Genomic DNA, 15684 nt, shown 5'->3' on the forward strand with positions numbered 1-15684 from the left:
GAGGACGACGCTGGATGAGCACAGGGGGACCAGGTAAGTGAAAAATCTCGGGCTTAACCATCCTTGCAATTTTTTTTTGCCCGAGCGAAGGTCGGGCTTAACTGCAAGGAGGTTAAGCAATATGGTCTAAAAAACTCTCATTGCCTATTTCTTCCTATAATTTCATTTTTTTTTGTATATGTACACACAAATGCATACATACAGATATATATGCATGTATGTACATACACGAGTGCACATGAAACAAATATACACCTAAGAAGAAAACATTTACAGAATGAGGATTTTTCTCTGGAAATTTTTTCAACTAATAGAACAGTTCAAATAGTGGTTACATACATAGCACATAGTGGTTACATCACACTGAGTTTTATTAAGCCAGTTGTGCTGTTTTTAGACAGTCAAACTAACCACAGAAGAGAACTGCTTAAATACAAGCAAAATATAATTTTTTCATTGAAGGTCCTGGGACAAAGTAAAGGAGATAACAAAAACAAACCCCCCAAAAAATATACAAAATTTGGACAAAAACTTTATTCAAAATAAACCTATTTGCTAAAAGGTCACATTAAAATATAGAGAACACACAGATACCAACACATTTGCATGACAAAATAAACAAAAAAAAAAAAACATGTAAACCCACACTTGCATATAAAGCCTAATTATTTGTAAAGTGGCCCCAAAATATTGCATTCCAAAAATATTTACTAAACCAATATGCAGTTTTGACCTATCAAGGGTAGAAAACTGGATCAGACAATATTTAGGCAGGACAAACATTTAAAGGTGGTAATATAGACATGATATTGAAATGTAACAATATGGCCACAAACACAATACCATAGCATTAAAATTGACTTCTTAACCACCTGAGCGTTACACTGAGGTCTAGATTTCTGTACCAAAAGCGTTACAGGTTTTCATGATTTTTTTTTTTTTAAATTGTAGACCTGTAACTTACAGAAATATGTCCGAATAGGGGTCTAGTAGATATAATGAATATAAAAAATGTTTGAAACACACAATCATGTAAAAAAAAAAATACTTTTAATAAAATTAAAGGAAAAACACAAAATTCAGCTTAAACAAGAATACATAAATAAATGGAAAATACTGAAAATGCGATAATTCGGTATACTGTATAGTAATATATTTTTCTATAACACCTCCCTAGTGTCCAACATCACATACCTATAGACAAAACCACATAAATATATTTTCTATTATTTTGTATTGGATTGGATACAGGACTTTGTATTCAATCCAATACTGAAAATGCGATAATTCAGTATACTGTATAGTAATATATTTTTCTAAAACACCTCCCTAGTGTCCGTCACATACCTATAGACAAAACCACACAAATATTTTCTAATATTTTGTATTGGATTGGATACAGGACTTTGTATTCAATCCAATACAAAATGAGAACAAAATTCAAACTCTCATTATGTATTGGATTGAATACAAATTCCGGTATCCAATCCAATACAAAATACATACTTTGTATTTATTTTAAATTGAAACTCATTCATTCATTTTGTATTGGATTGAATACAAACTCCTGTATCCAATCCAATACAAAATGAATGAATGAGTTTCAATTTGAATTTCCCGCACACGCGCCAACGTCATTGCGCACGCATGCACAAGAAAGCTGGCCGGCTTTTTTTTTCCTCCGCTGGCCAGCTTCTTGTTTCAGAGAGCACCCGGCGCTGGAAGGAGAACGACGCGGGACGATAAGCGGGACCAGGTAAGAAGCCTACCGGCCGGCCAGGGGTGCACAAGATGCCGGCCGGCGGAACACAAGATGCCGGCAGGCTTCTTCCCTGGTATAGGAGAAGGCCCCCGACGCTGGAGAGGGAGATCGACGGACGACGATCGACGGAGGACGACGCTGGAACACGAACACGACGCTGGATGAGCACAGCGAGACCAGGTAAGTGGGGAATTTTAGTGTACAGGAAATCAGGTTAAATGGGGTTAACCATAATAGCAACTTTTTTTAGCCCGTACCAAGGTCCGGCTTAGCGGTCGGGAGGTTAATAGCAAAATTACCATTAAACTATTCAAAGTACAAAAAACAAAAGCAGTTATTGTGCTAAATATTAAGCAAAGTATCAAATGTAGCAAGATAGATTAGGCTAACAAACAAAACAACAGCCCCTCCTTGACCAAAAAAAATTAAGAAAAAAAAAGCAAGTTAGACAACACCCTTATATATGCGCATCATTATGTGCACAGGTGTTGAAAATTAACATGCAATTGGGCATGCGCAGTACGTGAAATTTGGCTGTGAAGGGTTTTTTTTTCCATTGGAATGAAGAAAATAATAAAAAAGTAACTATTTTCACTCTATTCAAAGCAACTTTGGCTACAATACTTATCTCCTGTTCGGTGCCATCTCCTGCAGTTATTCTTTCACTAGGTATCTATAACCCAAAACAGAAAGAACATCCTGTGAATGCAAGGTGTCATAAACTCATCCTCTAATGAGTCATCACTAGTGTTGGTCGAATAATTTACTATTTGATTCGACAGCTATTCAACTGAATAGGTCGATATTGTTCGGGTGATCGAATGTCGAATTCAAACACCATTAAAGTCAACACTGTACAAGGCAAGAAAAAAATCAGGAAGGCTTTTTTATGTTGCTGGCAAGGCCATTTTATGGGGCCATTAAGGGAACATGCCAGATTTTATATAGGTCTCTGAGTAGACGCAGAGTTCCTCTGGTCCAAAAATTAGCCACAGGTTTCACTGCTCCTTTACAAGGCAGAGGGCCCTGAAAGGGTTCCTCCAAACCAAAAATTATTCGGTTACACAGCTCCATTACAAGTTATATAGGCCTCAAAGTAGATAGAGGCAGAGGGCCCCGAAAAGGAGAAGCTCCGTACAAAAATTAGCCAGTCACACAGCTTCATTACAAATTATATGGGCCTCAAAGTAGATAGAGGCAGAGGGCCCCGAGGGAGGACCTTCGTACAAAAATTAGCCAGTTACACAGCTCCATTACAAGTGATATAGGCCTCACAGTAGATAGAGGCAGAGGGCCCCAAGGGGGAGAAACTTCGTACAAAAATTAGCCAGTCACACAGCTCCATAACAAGTTATATAGGCCTCAAAGTAGATAGAGGCAGAGGGCCCCAAGGGAGGTCCTCTGTACAAAACTTAGCCGGTTACAACTCCGTTACAAGTGATATAGACCTCATAGTAGATGGAGGCAGAGGGCCCTGAGGGAGGTCCTTTGTACAAAAATTAGCTAGTTACACAGCTCCATTGCAAGTTATAGGCCTCAGAGACAGAGTAGATGGCCATGAGGGGGAGGAGGAGAAGGAGATGCAGAAGGTCGTGAAAGTGCTCTTCTCTTCGAGGTGTCTGCAGGCAGTGCAGCAGTCGCCTACTAATCAGTGCGTTGGTCAACTAAAAAGTGACTCAGTCAACATTCTCTGCGGAGAGGCGAATGCGCTTGTCACTCACTACGCCCCCAGCTGCACTGAACGCTCTTTCAGATAACTCACTTGCGGCTGGGCAGGCAAGGATCTGAATGGCATGTTCTGCCAGCTCTGGCCACTGCTCAAGCTTGGATGTCCAGTAATGCAGTAGGTGCTGGCTTTGCAGGTTGCATATGTCCCATGTAGAGCTCAGGTATTCCTGCACCATGAGTAGGGCTGCTGTCACTGGCAACTGCTGCACGACTGGCGGCTTTCTTCCGCTCAAAAAAAGCCTGCATAGTTTGGCTTAAAGGACCTCTCCTGCTGCTGCCACCAATGCCAATAAAGGTAGTTGTTTGGCTGCCATGGCTGGTGTAACTGGCATTACGAACTGTGGGTTCACACAGAGGAATGCGTAATAGAAAGCATTGGATTCAACCAGCCGGTGGGGGGGGGGGGGGTTAAACGCAATCAGCTGTGCAATTGCCGCATTGATTAGCTTTGTTTTGGGGTCATTTGGGCCATATTTCCTCTTGCACTCCAGCATCTGGGGGATGGAAGGTTGGATGCTCCTAATGCTAACCACAGAAATATGGGGTAGAAGGTGTGAAACAATGGGGTAGAAGGTGTGGGGAATGGCAAAGGCGTTGGAGCTCCTCACCGCTAGTGGAGCCTGAAAACTGTAATGCTTGGCTACATTCCCCACTCAAATTGCTGGCAGCATGCTGGCAGTAACAGAAGGAGGAAAGGCAGCAGAGGGCGATCTAGCACCTTGAGCTTGCTTCTGGGGCAGAGGTCAACGTACAGAGCTCTGTGCTTTGCCCAGGTGTTCCCGTAGGGTTACCGGGTGGTGGCTTTTTAAATGTGTCCTCGTGCAAGTTGTTCTAAGTTTTTTTGGGTTTTTGCCTTCCTTCTATTGCTGAGCACACAGTTTGCAGATGACCATAATGTTGTAATCACTATGGACACTAAAAAAAGCCCACACGGGCAAACATCGAACTGGGCCAAAAGGTGCTCTGGAGCTGGTGCTCATGGTGGTGGTTGTTGAGGCACACCTGTTGTGTCAGCTGCCAAAGATAGATGACTATGACTTGCCTGACTGCTACGTGAAGACTGCAGAGTGTAGGCAGCTTTTACCCTCTTCCTCCCTCTCCCCCTTTGAGGGCGCTCTGCAACCTCCTCCTCTTCTTCCTGCCCATGATGATCTCCTTGTTCGCCTCATGTCGGATCAAGGACATCATCATCATCATCATCATCATTAGAAGAGACAGTTTCCCTGTAAGTGCCGACAGGAAGCAGCAGCCTTTTGGAGCCAGTTTGAAGTGGCTAGTCTGGCTCAGAGTGTTGGGGTGAAAAGTAAGAGGAGAAAAAGCCTGTGAACTGACTCTCTTCGTCAGATGACTCAAACAACAGTGCGTCTTCAAGGAAGGCGTCCTGCTCCGCCTCTCCACCCCCTTGGTGGGACTCCTCTATATACTCTGAACATTTTGCTCTACACGAGACTTTCCAGCCGAGGAGGAAGAAGTAGGAGGAAGAGGTGTATCAGGGACTATAGTTTGGGACCCCTGTGAGGCCTGTGTCTGGGACTGGGGGAAGAGGGGGTGCAATCACTTGACCCAGGCTGGGTAATGTACTCTACTACCTGTTGTGCAAGGCGCGGTAATAATGGGCGCACACCACCACCAGCAGCCCTAAAATGTCCGGCTAGCCTCTTGTTCTCGAGTCTGCAGTTAAAAACCAACCCATACTGCTTTCCTTGCCACCCCAGACAACCCCTTCCTCTTTGGCTAGACATAGGTAAAATGTTTGTGTGGCTTCACACCCTGCAAAATACTTTTGAGCTAATATGCTTCATAAAGTGTAAATAATTACAGCAAGCAGTTTTTTTTTGAGGGGAGGGGGATTTACACAAAAAATGCAAGTGTGCTGTGTGTGTTGTATGTGGCACTTTCCTTCAGTGGCGACGCTTGTAATATGCAGCACAGTATACAAATGTCTCGGTACAAGTGTGATGGTGTGCACACCGTCTGGGTACCCTGGCCCTGAGTATAGTAGATTACAGGACTGAAGCAATACAGTACAATACAACTATCTATCTGACTAATCGTGAAGTTTGAACTATCCAACTGCAGCAATTTAATTTTACTTTAACACTGCCAGCAGCACAGAGAGGTTGTGTCTGCTAGCAGATCTCTGTCACTAGTGGTACATGCAGGCAAGCCCTGGCCTTATTTAGGCCAATGGCTGCCTGTGTGGGTGGCAAGTGGCCACCACAAAGATGGAGGAGAGGATTCCTGCTCCTTTTGGGGGGCCCTAGGGATTATAGGGGAGGTCCCTAGGCACTGTGGAAGTGTCCAATTCGCGCCTGCGAACCAGGTGTTTTTCGGGTCGGGTCTACCCGAATTCCAACAGCCATATTTGGGTTGAATATAAGGACGACCCGAATTTGAACACCAACACTAGCCATCACCACAGCCCCCTTCACTCAGGCAGAATGATACAGAGATCTGCATGTTGCATGTCCGAACTGAAGGCCCCAGAAAAAGAGAAGTATGCAAACAGCTAAAAATTATTTATTTTATTATTGTGTTTTACTGATTTATTATTAGTTATCGTAAAGCAATAGATTACTATTGCATTAAACTGTTGGAGGGTATGAAGGGTTACATCTTGTTCTGCTCACTTTAGCAACCTCAGTTCCCTTCACCTATCTTAATTTTAGAAAATGTATTATTTCATTGCTTTATTATTTTTCTAGTGATTTCTACTTCTTTTTCTGGCTATAGCTTTTGGAAGGATCTGGTACATATATTTAAAGTAAATAGATACAAGAGGAGTAGCTTTTGACAATTTGGATCAGGAGGAGAGGGCTTGATGTAACTTGAAGTTACTCATCCTGGAAATAAGGCTGGGTAAGGAGAGTTGCTGTAATTTGTAAGGCTAGCTATGTGAAATACAGAATGAGAAGGAAGGGAAGACTAAACAATTTCAGTACAGCAGAAGACAAGCAAGCCAAATGCCAAGCTAAGGCTGGATCTATTCCTTAAAAGTGTCAGCTAGAGCAAACCTCTGTTTGTGTAAACTTGATGTGCATTGTATTACATGTATTGTTAATTTTATTACTGTAGTACAATATTTATAAACCCAGATATACAATTAACAGTGTATATTCTGCCATATTCAACAGTAAAATGCTCCACAAAGACTAGTGTGAGCAATATGTACATAATTTGTCAAAATAATTAGTGTTAAATGGTATTGTATCTGTTATCTTACTTTAATGTTTTAAGTAGTACCTCAAATTAAACAGTGGGGGCTTTTAAGGTACAGCTGGTCCCCGAGTAAAGGACATCCAACATATGGACGCCTCCTAGCTACGAACAGGGCTTCCCTGATCACTGTGTGCAGAACAGAGGCTGGAGGGGGCGGATTGCATAACTTGCAAAAGAAATATTTTGCTAAACACGGCTATTTCTGCATCCTCTTGTAACTCTTTAATGACTAAGACAAACTCTGCAGTTGTTTCTTTTTGCATATCAAAGCACAGTTGCTCCAGAAGGTAATCAAGGTCTAGGGTCCATAGATTTTTTTTTTGCTTTGTATGTATAATATAATATTATGTTGAGACAAACATCTGTCCTAATTGCATTTATTAAAGTAATGAACCTGTTCTGACTTACATACGAATTCAACTTAAGAACAAACCTACAGTCTCTATCTCCTATGTAATCCGGGGACTACCTGTACTTTATAAACCTTTAATCACATCCTTTTTTGCATTCCCATTATAATATTAACAAGTCCACATAATAGAGATTTGTCTTAATTTCTTCCTATTTAGTAATAGGGAACTTTAGGGAGTAAGGAGGGGTTTCTAAAAGTGTTTCTCATGCCTGAGCATATCTCCTTCTTCAGTGTGCAATTATCTAAAAAGAGATCAAAGTCTTTTTTACCAAGTAGTTACTAGGTAAAGACTTTGATCTCTTTTTAGATAATTGCACACTGACCAGTTCAGTAACCTATACTTCTAGAAACATTGCCTCTTAACTTTCAAAATATAGAAGGTAAACTTATTGGTCTGTAATTACAGACCATTAAGTTTACCTTCTATATGTTGAAAGTTACCAGAGAGTCTGATAAAGGACCACACAGAAAAGTTTTTGATAAAAAAAATACCATATGTGATAGCATTGATTAACAAAAAACAGATTGTTTTCAAACAAATTCACTTTATTTTTATGAGGATGTTAATTAAAACGTAGAACAGAGTGGCTGTAGATATAGTATACTTTGACTATGTTTAACAAATTTCCTCAAAAGGTTAGTGTGAAAATTAAAGTTTATATAGATTAAGAAAATTCTATCTGCAAATCAATAAAAAACTTTCCTAAAAACTACATTCATTTAATTAGATTAATGGTACATACTCTGGTCTAAGATTGTTATTGGTGTAACACACAAATTATTTACATAGATAAACCAATTACATAGATAACCAATAATACTCTACCAATCAAATAGTTAATGAATTGCCCACAAATGGAGATGTTGTGATAAAAGTTATATCAATATGTATATCATGTCAATATTTGGTCCACAAAAAATATGTATGAATTTTTAAAACCCTCCATGCTAGATGTTTTATATTTCTTTTTTAACTTGTATGTTCAGCTGTAATGAAATGTTAATGTATATTTTTAAACCATCATTATTATTTTGAATGTTAATGCCATTAAGTTTGGTGTACTGCCATTGTGTATACTAGAGAAAAGATTGCAAAATTTTGGATGTGTTCAATGTAAAATCAAATTTATATAACCTTCCCAAAATCTCCTCTACAGACTAATTTTGTAAATGGTTTCACTTCTGAGACTTTCAGTAGCAGTATAGATAAGGAAGTATCCTATACCAATATATAAATGTTTCAATACATAGACCCCAAAAATATATGTAAAAAACAACCTCAGGAGGTCAAAATAGGTACAGTTAAAGCTGAAAACAGAATTGTATTGAATTAATCAGTGCTTAAAAACAAGTTATGCTGATTACAGTAGATCATGTTGAAACAGATAATGGGTAATTCATATAGTTTCTTTTGTGTATAATTGCTATACTTAAAAGTGGAGCACTTTACAAAAAATAAAGCAGAACTAAAAATAATTGTTCAGATTTACTTAGATTTCAGATTTACAGACTTAAAAAAGTATATAGATAAGTGTATTTGCCAACTACAAAAAGACAAACAAGACACTAGGAAAATCCTAACTAAATATTTTTATATTTGTTGCTTTTAATAAAAGTGAGCCTATCATCCACACCCAGTGGAGGTAGCCATTTTGCCTATTTTATAAGGAAATTATTTAGGTGAGAGTTAGTGGAATTTGAACAAAATTACCTTTAAAATCCTATTGTTACTACGCACACGGTGTATCATTCATTTTGTGTCCTTGATATTATATAGTTAGCTTACACAGTACATAATACTACATAGTTTAGAATCCATTTTCTAATTTGCTAATATTTCCCAACCATTTTCCAAACCATGCAATATCCACCTTTTCTTCTGACCAAAACAGAAGACTATCAGAGTTCTACAAACTTTAGTAATCCCTAGTAGATGGACAGACTTTAACCCCCCTAGCGTTCTAATTCTGTCCGTATTCCTACACAAAAAGCATTATATTTTTTTGCATGAAAATTTATTTTACATTGTAGGCCATTAATTCTTAGGCATAACTCACCAAAATATGTCCAATATTTATAACATTTATTAATAAACTTTAAAAAAAAATCTGTTAAAAGAAAAAACAGAAAAATAGTGATACATGTAATATAACTGTACAGTAGCATATATAATATATATATATATATATATATATATATATATATACATATATAATATATATATATATATATATATATATATATATATATATACATACATAGATAAAAAATAATTATATATATTTATATTAGGATTTCTTTGTATTAGACTCAATACAGCTATTTTGTATTGAATTCAATACAAAACTATTTGAATTTCCCACCGCTCCTCCCGTCCCCACCCACGTCACTGGGAAACCCCAGAGCTGGAGATCGCCGGCTGGAGATCGGAGGGAGAAGACGCTGAATGGATGCTGAAGACTTGCAGAAACCAGCAGGATGCGGGGGGATGACAACGGAACAAGGTAAGTGTTTTTTTTAATCTTTTTAGCGACCCCGAGTGTGACTCGGGATTACCGCCTTTTGCATGGAAAATCCATCCCGAGTCACACTGTGGATTACCACTAGGGGGGTTAAATAACAGACCTAAATACCCAACCTATGATTTCTCAGTGACTGAAATGTGAGCTTGCCTAAAATCTAGATTAGAAACACAAAGATATGGGAGTGAAGGACAAATTGAAAGGATTTAACTGCTTTCCCTTTTCATTTTACCAGGCAGCCCAGAAATTTCCAAAGCCTATATTTTAAACTGCAGTTGAAAGGCAATTCCATATAAATAATAAATATTCAGTTACATATTATCATAATCTATGTCATTAGGGCATAATTTTAGTTCAGACTCTTGTTTATTTGTTTTAATTTAAAGCGTACCTAAATTCAGAATTTTTATTTTACAAAAAAGGGTAGACAACCCTTTTATTTAAAGTAAAAATTTTGTTTGTTTTTTTTTTAGGAGCAACACCCTCCTTTTAGGTCTTGATCGTTGTGCTTCATCAGCATTGGGAGGAAGAAGAATTCCAGGATGACGCAGGACCAGATGGAGGGAAGGTCCAGCGCCATCGAGGGATTTGCAGGATTTTGCAGGGATTGCAGGATTAAAGGTAAAAATTATTATTTTTTTTATTTTCATTTTAGTTCCGCTTTTAGTATTATTTAGGTTACAATCCCATGTATATAAACTCGCCCTACAAAATGGCCACCTCCTCTGTATGCAGCTTATGGTTTCTACTTCAAAATCTTTGCTATGGGAATATATTGTACATATAGCTCGAGTACAGTAGATCTGGGGTGGTATTAACTCTTTATCTTTCCCTCTGACATAAGCTTTTCATTAAGCTGACAAAGCTGTTTCAGAAAACCATCATTAGGTCCAATCTCCCTCTTCTGCCTGACTGTAGAAACAGCTGTTTTTACATCCATCTTGTGACGTAACATGAGGTAGGCTATGACCAATGTGGGAGAACGACTGTAGCCCTCACGGCAGTGGACAAAGACCCGACCTAAAAGGGGGGAGAAAAAAAAACAAAGAATTTGGGTAAGAAAACTGATAAACATGAAAAGAATTGTAAATACAAATTTTAATTGTGGGTTTTGTTTTGGTCTTTGGTTTACAACAATGACAGCTTATAATACCAGTTACATGGTTTAAACCATATAAATAAACTATTTGTTTTAGCTTTGGATAGAGCAGGGAAGGATTGGAAACTTTTTTTCCAGGAAGAGACAATTCTAACAAATTGCGGGGAATTCCTGTTTTATGAAATGCTGGTTTCCAATTACTCTTTGTATAGGATTACCCAGCTTCAATGAAGAAACTGTATCCTCTCCACCCTTGGAGAGCTTTAATAAATCAGGTACGATGTCTCCAACATAATAGTAAGAATGTGGGAGAGCATTTTGTTAATAGAAAAAATGTTTTTATGCCAGTGCACTAAAATTGTCTGAGAACATTCCCACTGTGAAAGGCACTTAGATAATGCAACATTATGAGATATTGCTTGTTGTCATTGTATCAAGCTAAAGAGGGGTTTAAGGTCTCTTTCCCAAGGAGAAGTAGCTCTTACATTTGACCAAGTATCTTTACCCTGAAGAAAAATGTAAAAGAGTTACTTCCTACATATAGAGGTGTGAGTTAAACCTGCTTCAATTGAGACTTCATTTTAAGAGAACCTAACCTGCTCTTTTTGAAATAAAAAAAAAAACAAAAAGAAAAAAACTCTCTCCTAGGTTCTTTTTGACAAGGTATAAATTTAATTTGAATGATATACTGCTACTGCACTAGCTGACAATTTCTACCTGTCAAAATTGAGAGCCGAAATTGCTGTTCAAATACAGCAGGAACAGAAACTGCCTTTGTTAAAAGTGGTCTGATACTTTTGTATCTACTTTGTTTTAATGATCTGCAGATAGAAGTTCATACCAGTAAAATGCCAGGTAAACCTGGCAAAAAAACTTCACCCTGCAACTTGGGTGCACAGTATTTTTGGAATGAGCAGCGCTCAGAATTCATTATGTGAGCATCCCAGTTTTGAGGCAGGCACCAGTAAACTGCTGACACAGAGAACCTGTAACATCACTGGACAGCTTTGAAGATTGTATGAAAAAAAGGATGGATTTTTAAGGAAGCAGTGAGTGAGAATCAACATTTTGACTTTGATAAGTGTACACCACAAGCAGTTTCTAAAGGTACATTTTTCATATTTTCTTATTTATTCCCTGCATTATCAAAAAACTATTTTGCACTTTAAGTTATGAACTGTCTTTATATCAGAAAATTAATTTATTCTCTAGAACTTGATCACAAAGTGAGGGAAACACAGTAGTTATAGCTGCAAATTGCAAAGGCAGGAATAAACAAAGTTGACCGACCTGTCAAGCCTGCAATTTAATTACTGCTGATGTTCACGCTTTGAAAATAAAGCAGTAAAAAAGAAACACATCTAGGACATTAGTGTAATGCCAACAAGGATCACTGCATGTGATTCTTCTCAGCGTTGGAACTCTTGTGCATTTGATATAATGTCATTTTGCTAATCTTTATTAAATGTGACAGTTACATTTTGTTCAACAGACATATAATGACTTCCCAAATGGCACTTGAGGAACACAAAAATGATGTCTCAACTATTTATTGATGCAGACAAATACACATGGAAACTATATTAATTATAATAATTTAGAAAATTTTGCAACCTATTAAATATGACCTGCTGATAAGGACTCTTGAAAAGTAAATGGCAATGGAGCTTTGTCTTTTCTTTCATATACAAGTTTAAAAACTGAGACCATTCAAAATGTTCCCATACTGGATTGATGATGCATGTTATCAGACACAACTGCTGCTCATTTGTCATTGGGAAATTAAGACAATAGGCCTGATTTATCAAGCGAGTTTGCGTAAGCTCACTGCTCGATATCTAAGGCCTATTTCCGCGAGCCGGAGTCGAGTGCAAGTACACTCGCCTTCACCTGCCAGCCAGATTTCGACTTTGATAAATGAGCAATGGGGTTGAGAATATGCTAATTAAGGTATTGTTTGACGTGGTGAGTTTAACGATTAGTTTGCAGCAGCGCGATTAGGGAGGATCTGTTAAGCTGTCAATGGTGAGGTCATAGCAATTAATTAGCGCACACTTGCTCCCTGTTCTTTATGCATCTAGTCTATTACAGGTCAATTAAATCAAGTTATATTACAGATGAATTAATTATTTAAGGTCTGTAGTGCTTTTTTTTGGGCGAGTGCTACATACTCATTTCCAAAATTACTTAATTTATAGTTAGGTTTGCTAGTTAGCAGTGTTGCAACCAAACTAAAAAGTATCAAAACAACAACTGCTGTTGTTTTGATACTTTTTAGTTTGGTTGCAACACTGCTAACTAATTTATATCATTCTGTATATATACTAATTAGCACTTTATATTATGTCATCACACAATAGTATGAATGTAAAAAAAGGTGCGATCAACTATTTTTGATTTGCTTTAAATTTTAATAGAGTTTGGCTTTAGATAAATACAATATTTGAATAAAGAATTGTTGGCAAAGATGTTAGAATACATGTATGAATGAACATTTAGTGATTTCACTTGTGTGTGTATCTAAATAAATTGAAATGTATATAAATATATATGCATTTTAATTTTTACTGTTTAAACTGAAATGGCTTATGAGGGGTTAATCAAGGAAGTTTGCTTGTCTAGTATGAGTTGATGTGACTTTTTGTAATCTTCATTCTTGTTATTGGACAGGCAGAATCGAAACCAACATTGTTGCAGTTGCTACCACAACAGCACTAGCCACCGGTATAATCTCCTCCATAATCATAAACCCAGGCAAACACCTAGGCGCATATTTGGTACGCGTTCACATAAGCGTACGGCCGTTCCCGCAAACACAACACACAAAACACAACAAAACAAATGATAACACAACAAAACATGCAAGTCACATATGCATGAATAATCCTCCAAATAATTCAGGATGATAATTCATGCATATGTGTTTTACATATTTTCGTGTGTTAGCGTTTGTTTTTAATTTTTATATTAATCCTCCTGGGCGTTTCACTGATGTCTGGATTTCTGTACCAAAAGTGGTACACTGTTTTTCATGAATTTCTTTTTTTTAAATTGTAGACCTGTAACTTACAGAAATTTGTCCGAACAAGGGTCTAGTAGATATCCTGAATATAATAATTAACTTTAATAATAAAATTAAATAAAAAACACAAAAATCAGCCTAAACAAGAATGCATAAATGCATAAATAAATAAATAATACTGAAAATGCAATAATTCGGTATACTGTATAGTACTATATTTTTCTAAAACACTTCCCTAGTGTGGTTTTAAAACAGAGTCCAACGCCACATACCTATAGACAAAACCACATAAATATATTTTGTATTATTTTGTATTGGATTGGATACAGGACTTTGTATTGAATCCAATACAAAATATTTAAATTTCCCGCTACGACCCCCGTGGAATCACCGAGGGACGCGTACTTTCATGCAAAAAGCGTAACTTTTTTGCATGGAAATTTATTTTAGATTGTAGGCTATAATTCTTATGCATATTTCGCCAATATATGTCGAAAATTTAATAAATTTGTTAATAAACTATAAAAAATTTATTTTTTAAAACATAAAAAAAAATCTTTAAAAAAAAAAAGTGTGTAATGTAATGTAACTGTACAGTAGCTTATATAATATATATATATATATATATATATATATATATATATATATATTATATAAAGATTTCTTTGTATTGGACTCAATACAGCTTTTTTGTATTGAATCCAATACAAAGTGATTTGAATTTCCCACCCCGCCTGCACCGACGCATGCACAGACGTCACCCGGGAAACCCCGGAGATCGTCAGTGCACACGCTGGGAGAAGAATGAAGAGGATGGATGTCTCCGGAGGAGCTGCAGGGACAAGGTAAGTGTTTTTTTTCAGTTGTAATCTGATTGTCATACAATGTTGTATAACAATCAGATTGCACTGTAACGCTTGTTTCTATTTTTAGCTACCCCAAACCTGGTACGGGGTAAACACTTTTAGCAAGTTTTCTTACCCCGAACCAGGTTTCGGCTAACCGCCCAGGTGGTTAAAAAATTTTTAATGTTACTGGTATTGTTGAATTTTACAACACAGTCGTTTGTATATAATATATATATATATACTGCCTTCAAAGTCCCTCAACTTTTCTTTTTTTATTATTTGTTTATTTTGTGATGTGGTGCAGGTGTAATTTTGTTTAATTAAATGTGGAAGTCTCCAGGTTTGTTTCTTTAAAGCACTGTGTTACACTTATGCACAGCTAGTGGAGTGATTTGTCAAATAACACATAAAACTATTTGAGCCAGGGGTTTGCACTTGTTCATTTGTTTTGTATTGTAGAATTGTATTGTGCCATACATGTTCATGCTGTTATGCAAGGTAAACAATAGTGTTGGTCGAATAGCTCACTATTCGATTCGACAGCTATTCGGCCGAATATAGCAAAAAAATTCTAGTGGTCGAACATCGAATTCGAATCCCATTAAAGTCAATGGGAGAAAAATTCAGGTTTGTTTCAGCACTGTGTAGAGCTTCTACAGCCTCCAAACAGATGTAAAATGATACATTGTAAAAGGATACATGAAAAGATACATTGTAAAGAGATACATTGTAAAAGGATACATAAAAAGATACAATATAAAAAGATACATAACACTATTCCATACCCCTGTGCTTCACATGAATATCAAAGTGCACCTGTCAAATCAATTTTAGGCTAAAGCTAGGTTTACACTTCCAATAATTATTGTTAGAAAATGAACGATTACAACCGATCAACGATTATGCACAATTATACTTGAACAATCATATTGTGCACAATTCTGTACATGCTGTAACAATATGATCGTTCATATATAATCCAGCAACAGTGTCCACACGCTAGATACAATCGTTTGAACGATGCAGGGAGGGACATGTAAAGGAGAAAGTGTACCGCAGACACATGCACAAT

At 37.2% G+C, this 15684-nt stretch overlaps 1 protein-coding gene across 3 annotated transcripts in view; it reads right to left on the reverse strand.

The window, feature by feature from the left end:
• Positions 1–9368: 9368 nt before the first annotated feature.
• Positions 9369–15684, reverse strand: part of DUSP3 (dual specificity phosphatase 3) — a 115741-nt gene continuing 109425 nt past the window's right edge. Inside the window, exon 4 of one of the 3 annotated variants that reach the window (XM_072414932.1) lies at positions 9369–10663. In XM_072414932.1, the coding sequence (XP_072271033.1) occupies positions 10458–10663 (206 nt within the window). In that variant the 3' untranslated portion in view covers positions 9369–10457. The remainder of the gene's footprint in view (positions 10664–15684) is intronic. The other 2 variants (XM_072414933.1, XM_072414934.1) reach the window with 2 other exon arrangements.

The sequence above is a fragment of the Pyxicephalus adspersus genome, chromosome 6 (genome assembly GCF_032062135.1).
Source record: "Pyxicephalus adspersus chromosome 6, UCB_Pads_2.0, whole genome shotgun sequence".
Classification (NCBI taxonomy): domain Eukaryota; kingdom Metazoa; phylum Chordata; class Amphibia; order Anura; family Pyxicephalidae; genus Pyxicephalus; species Pyxicephalus adspersus.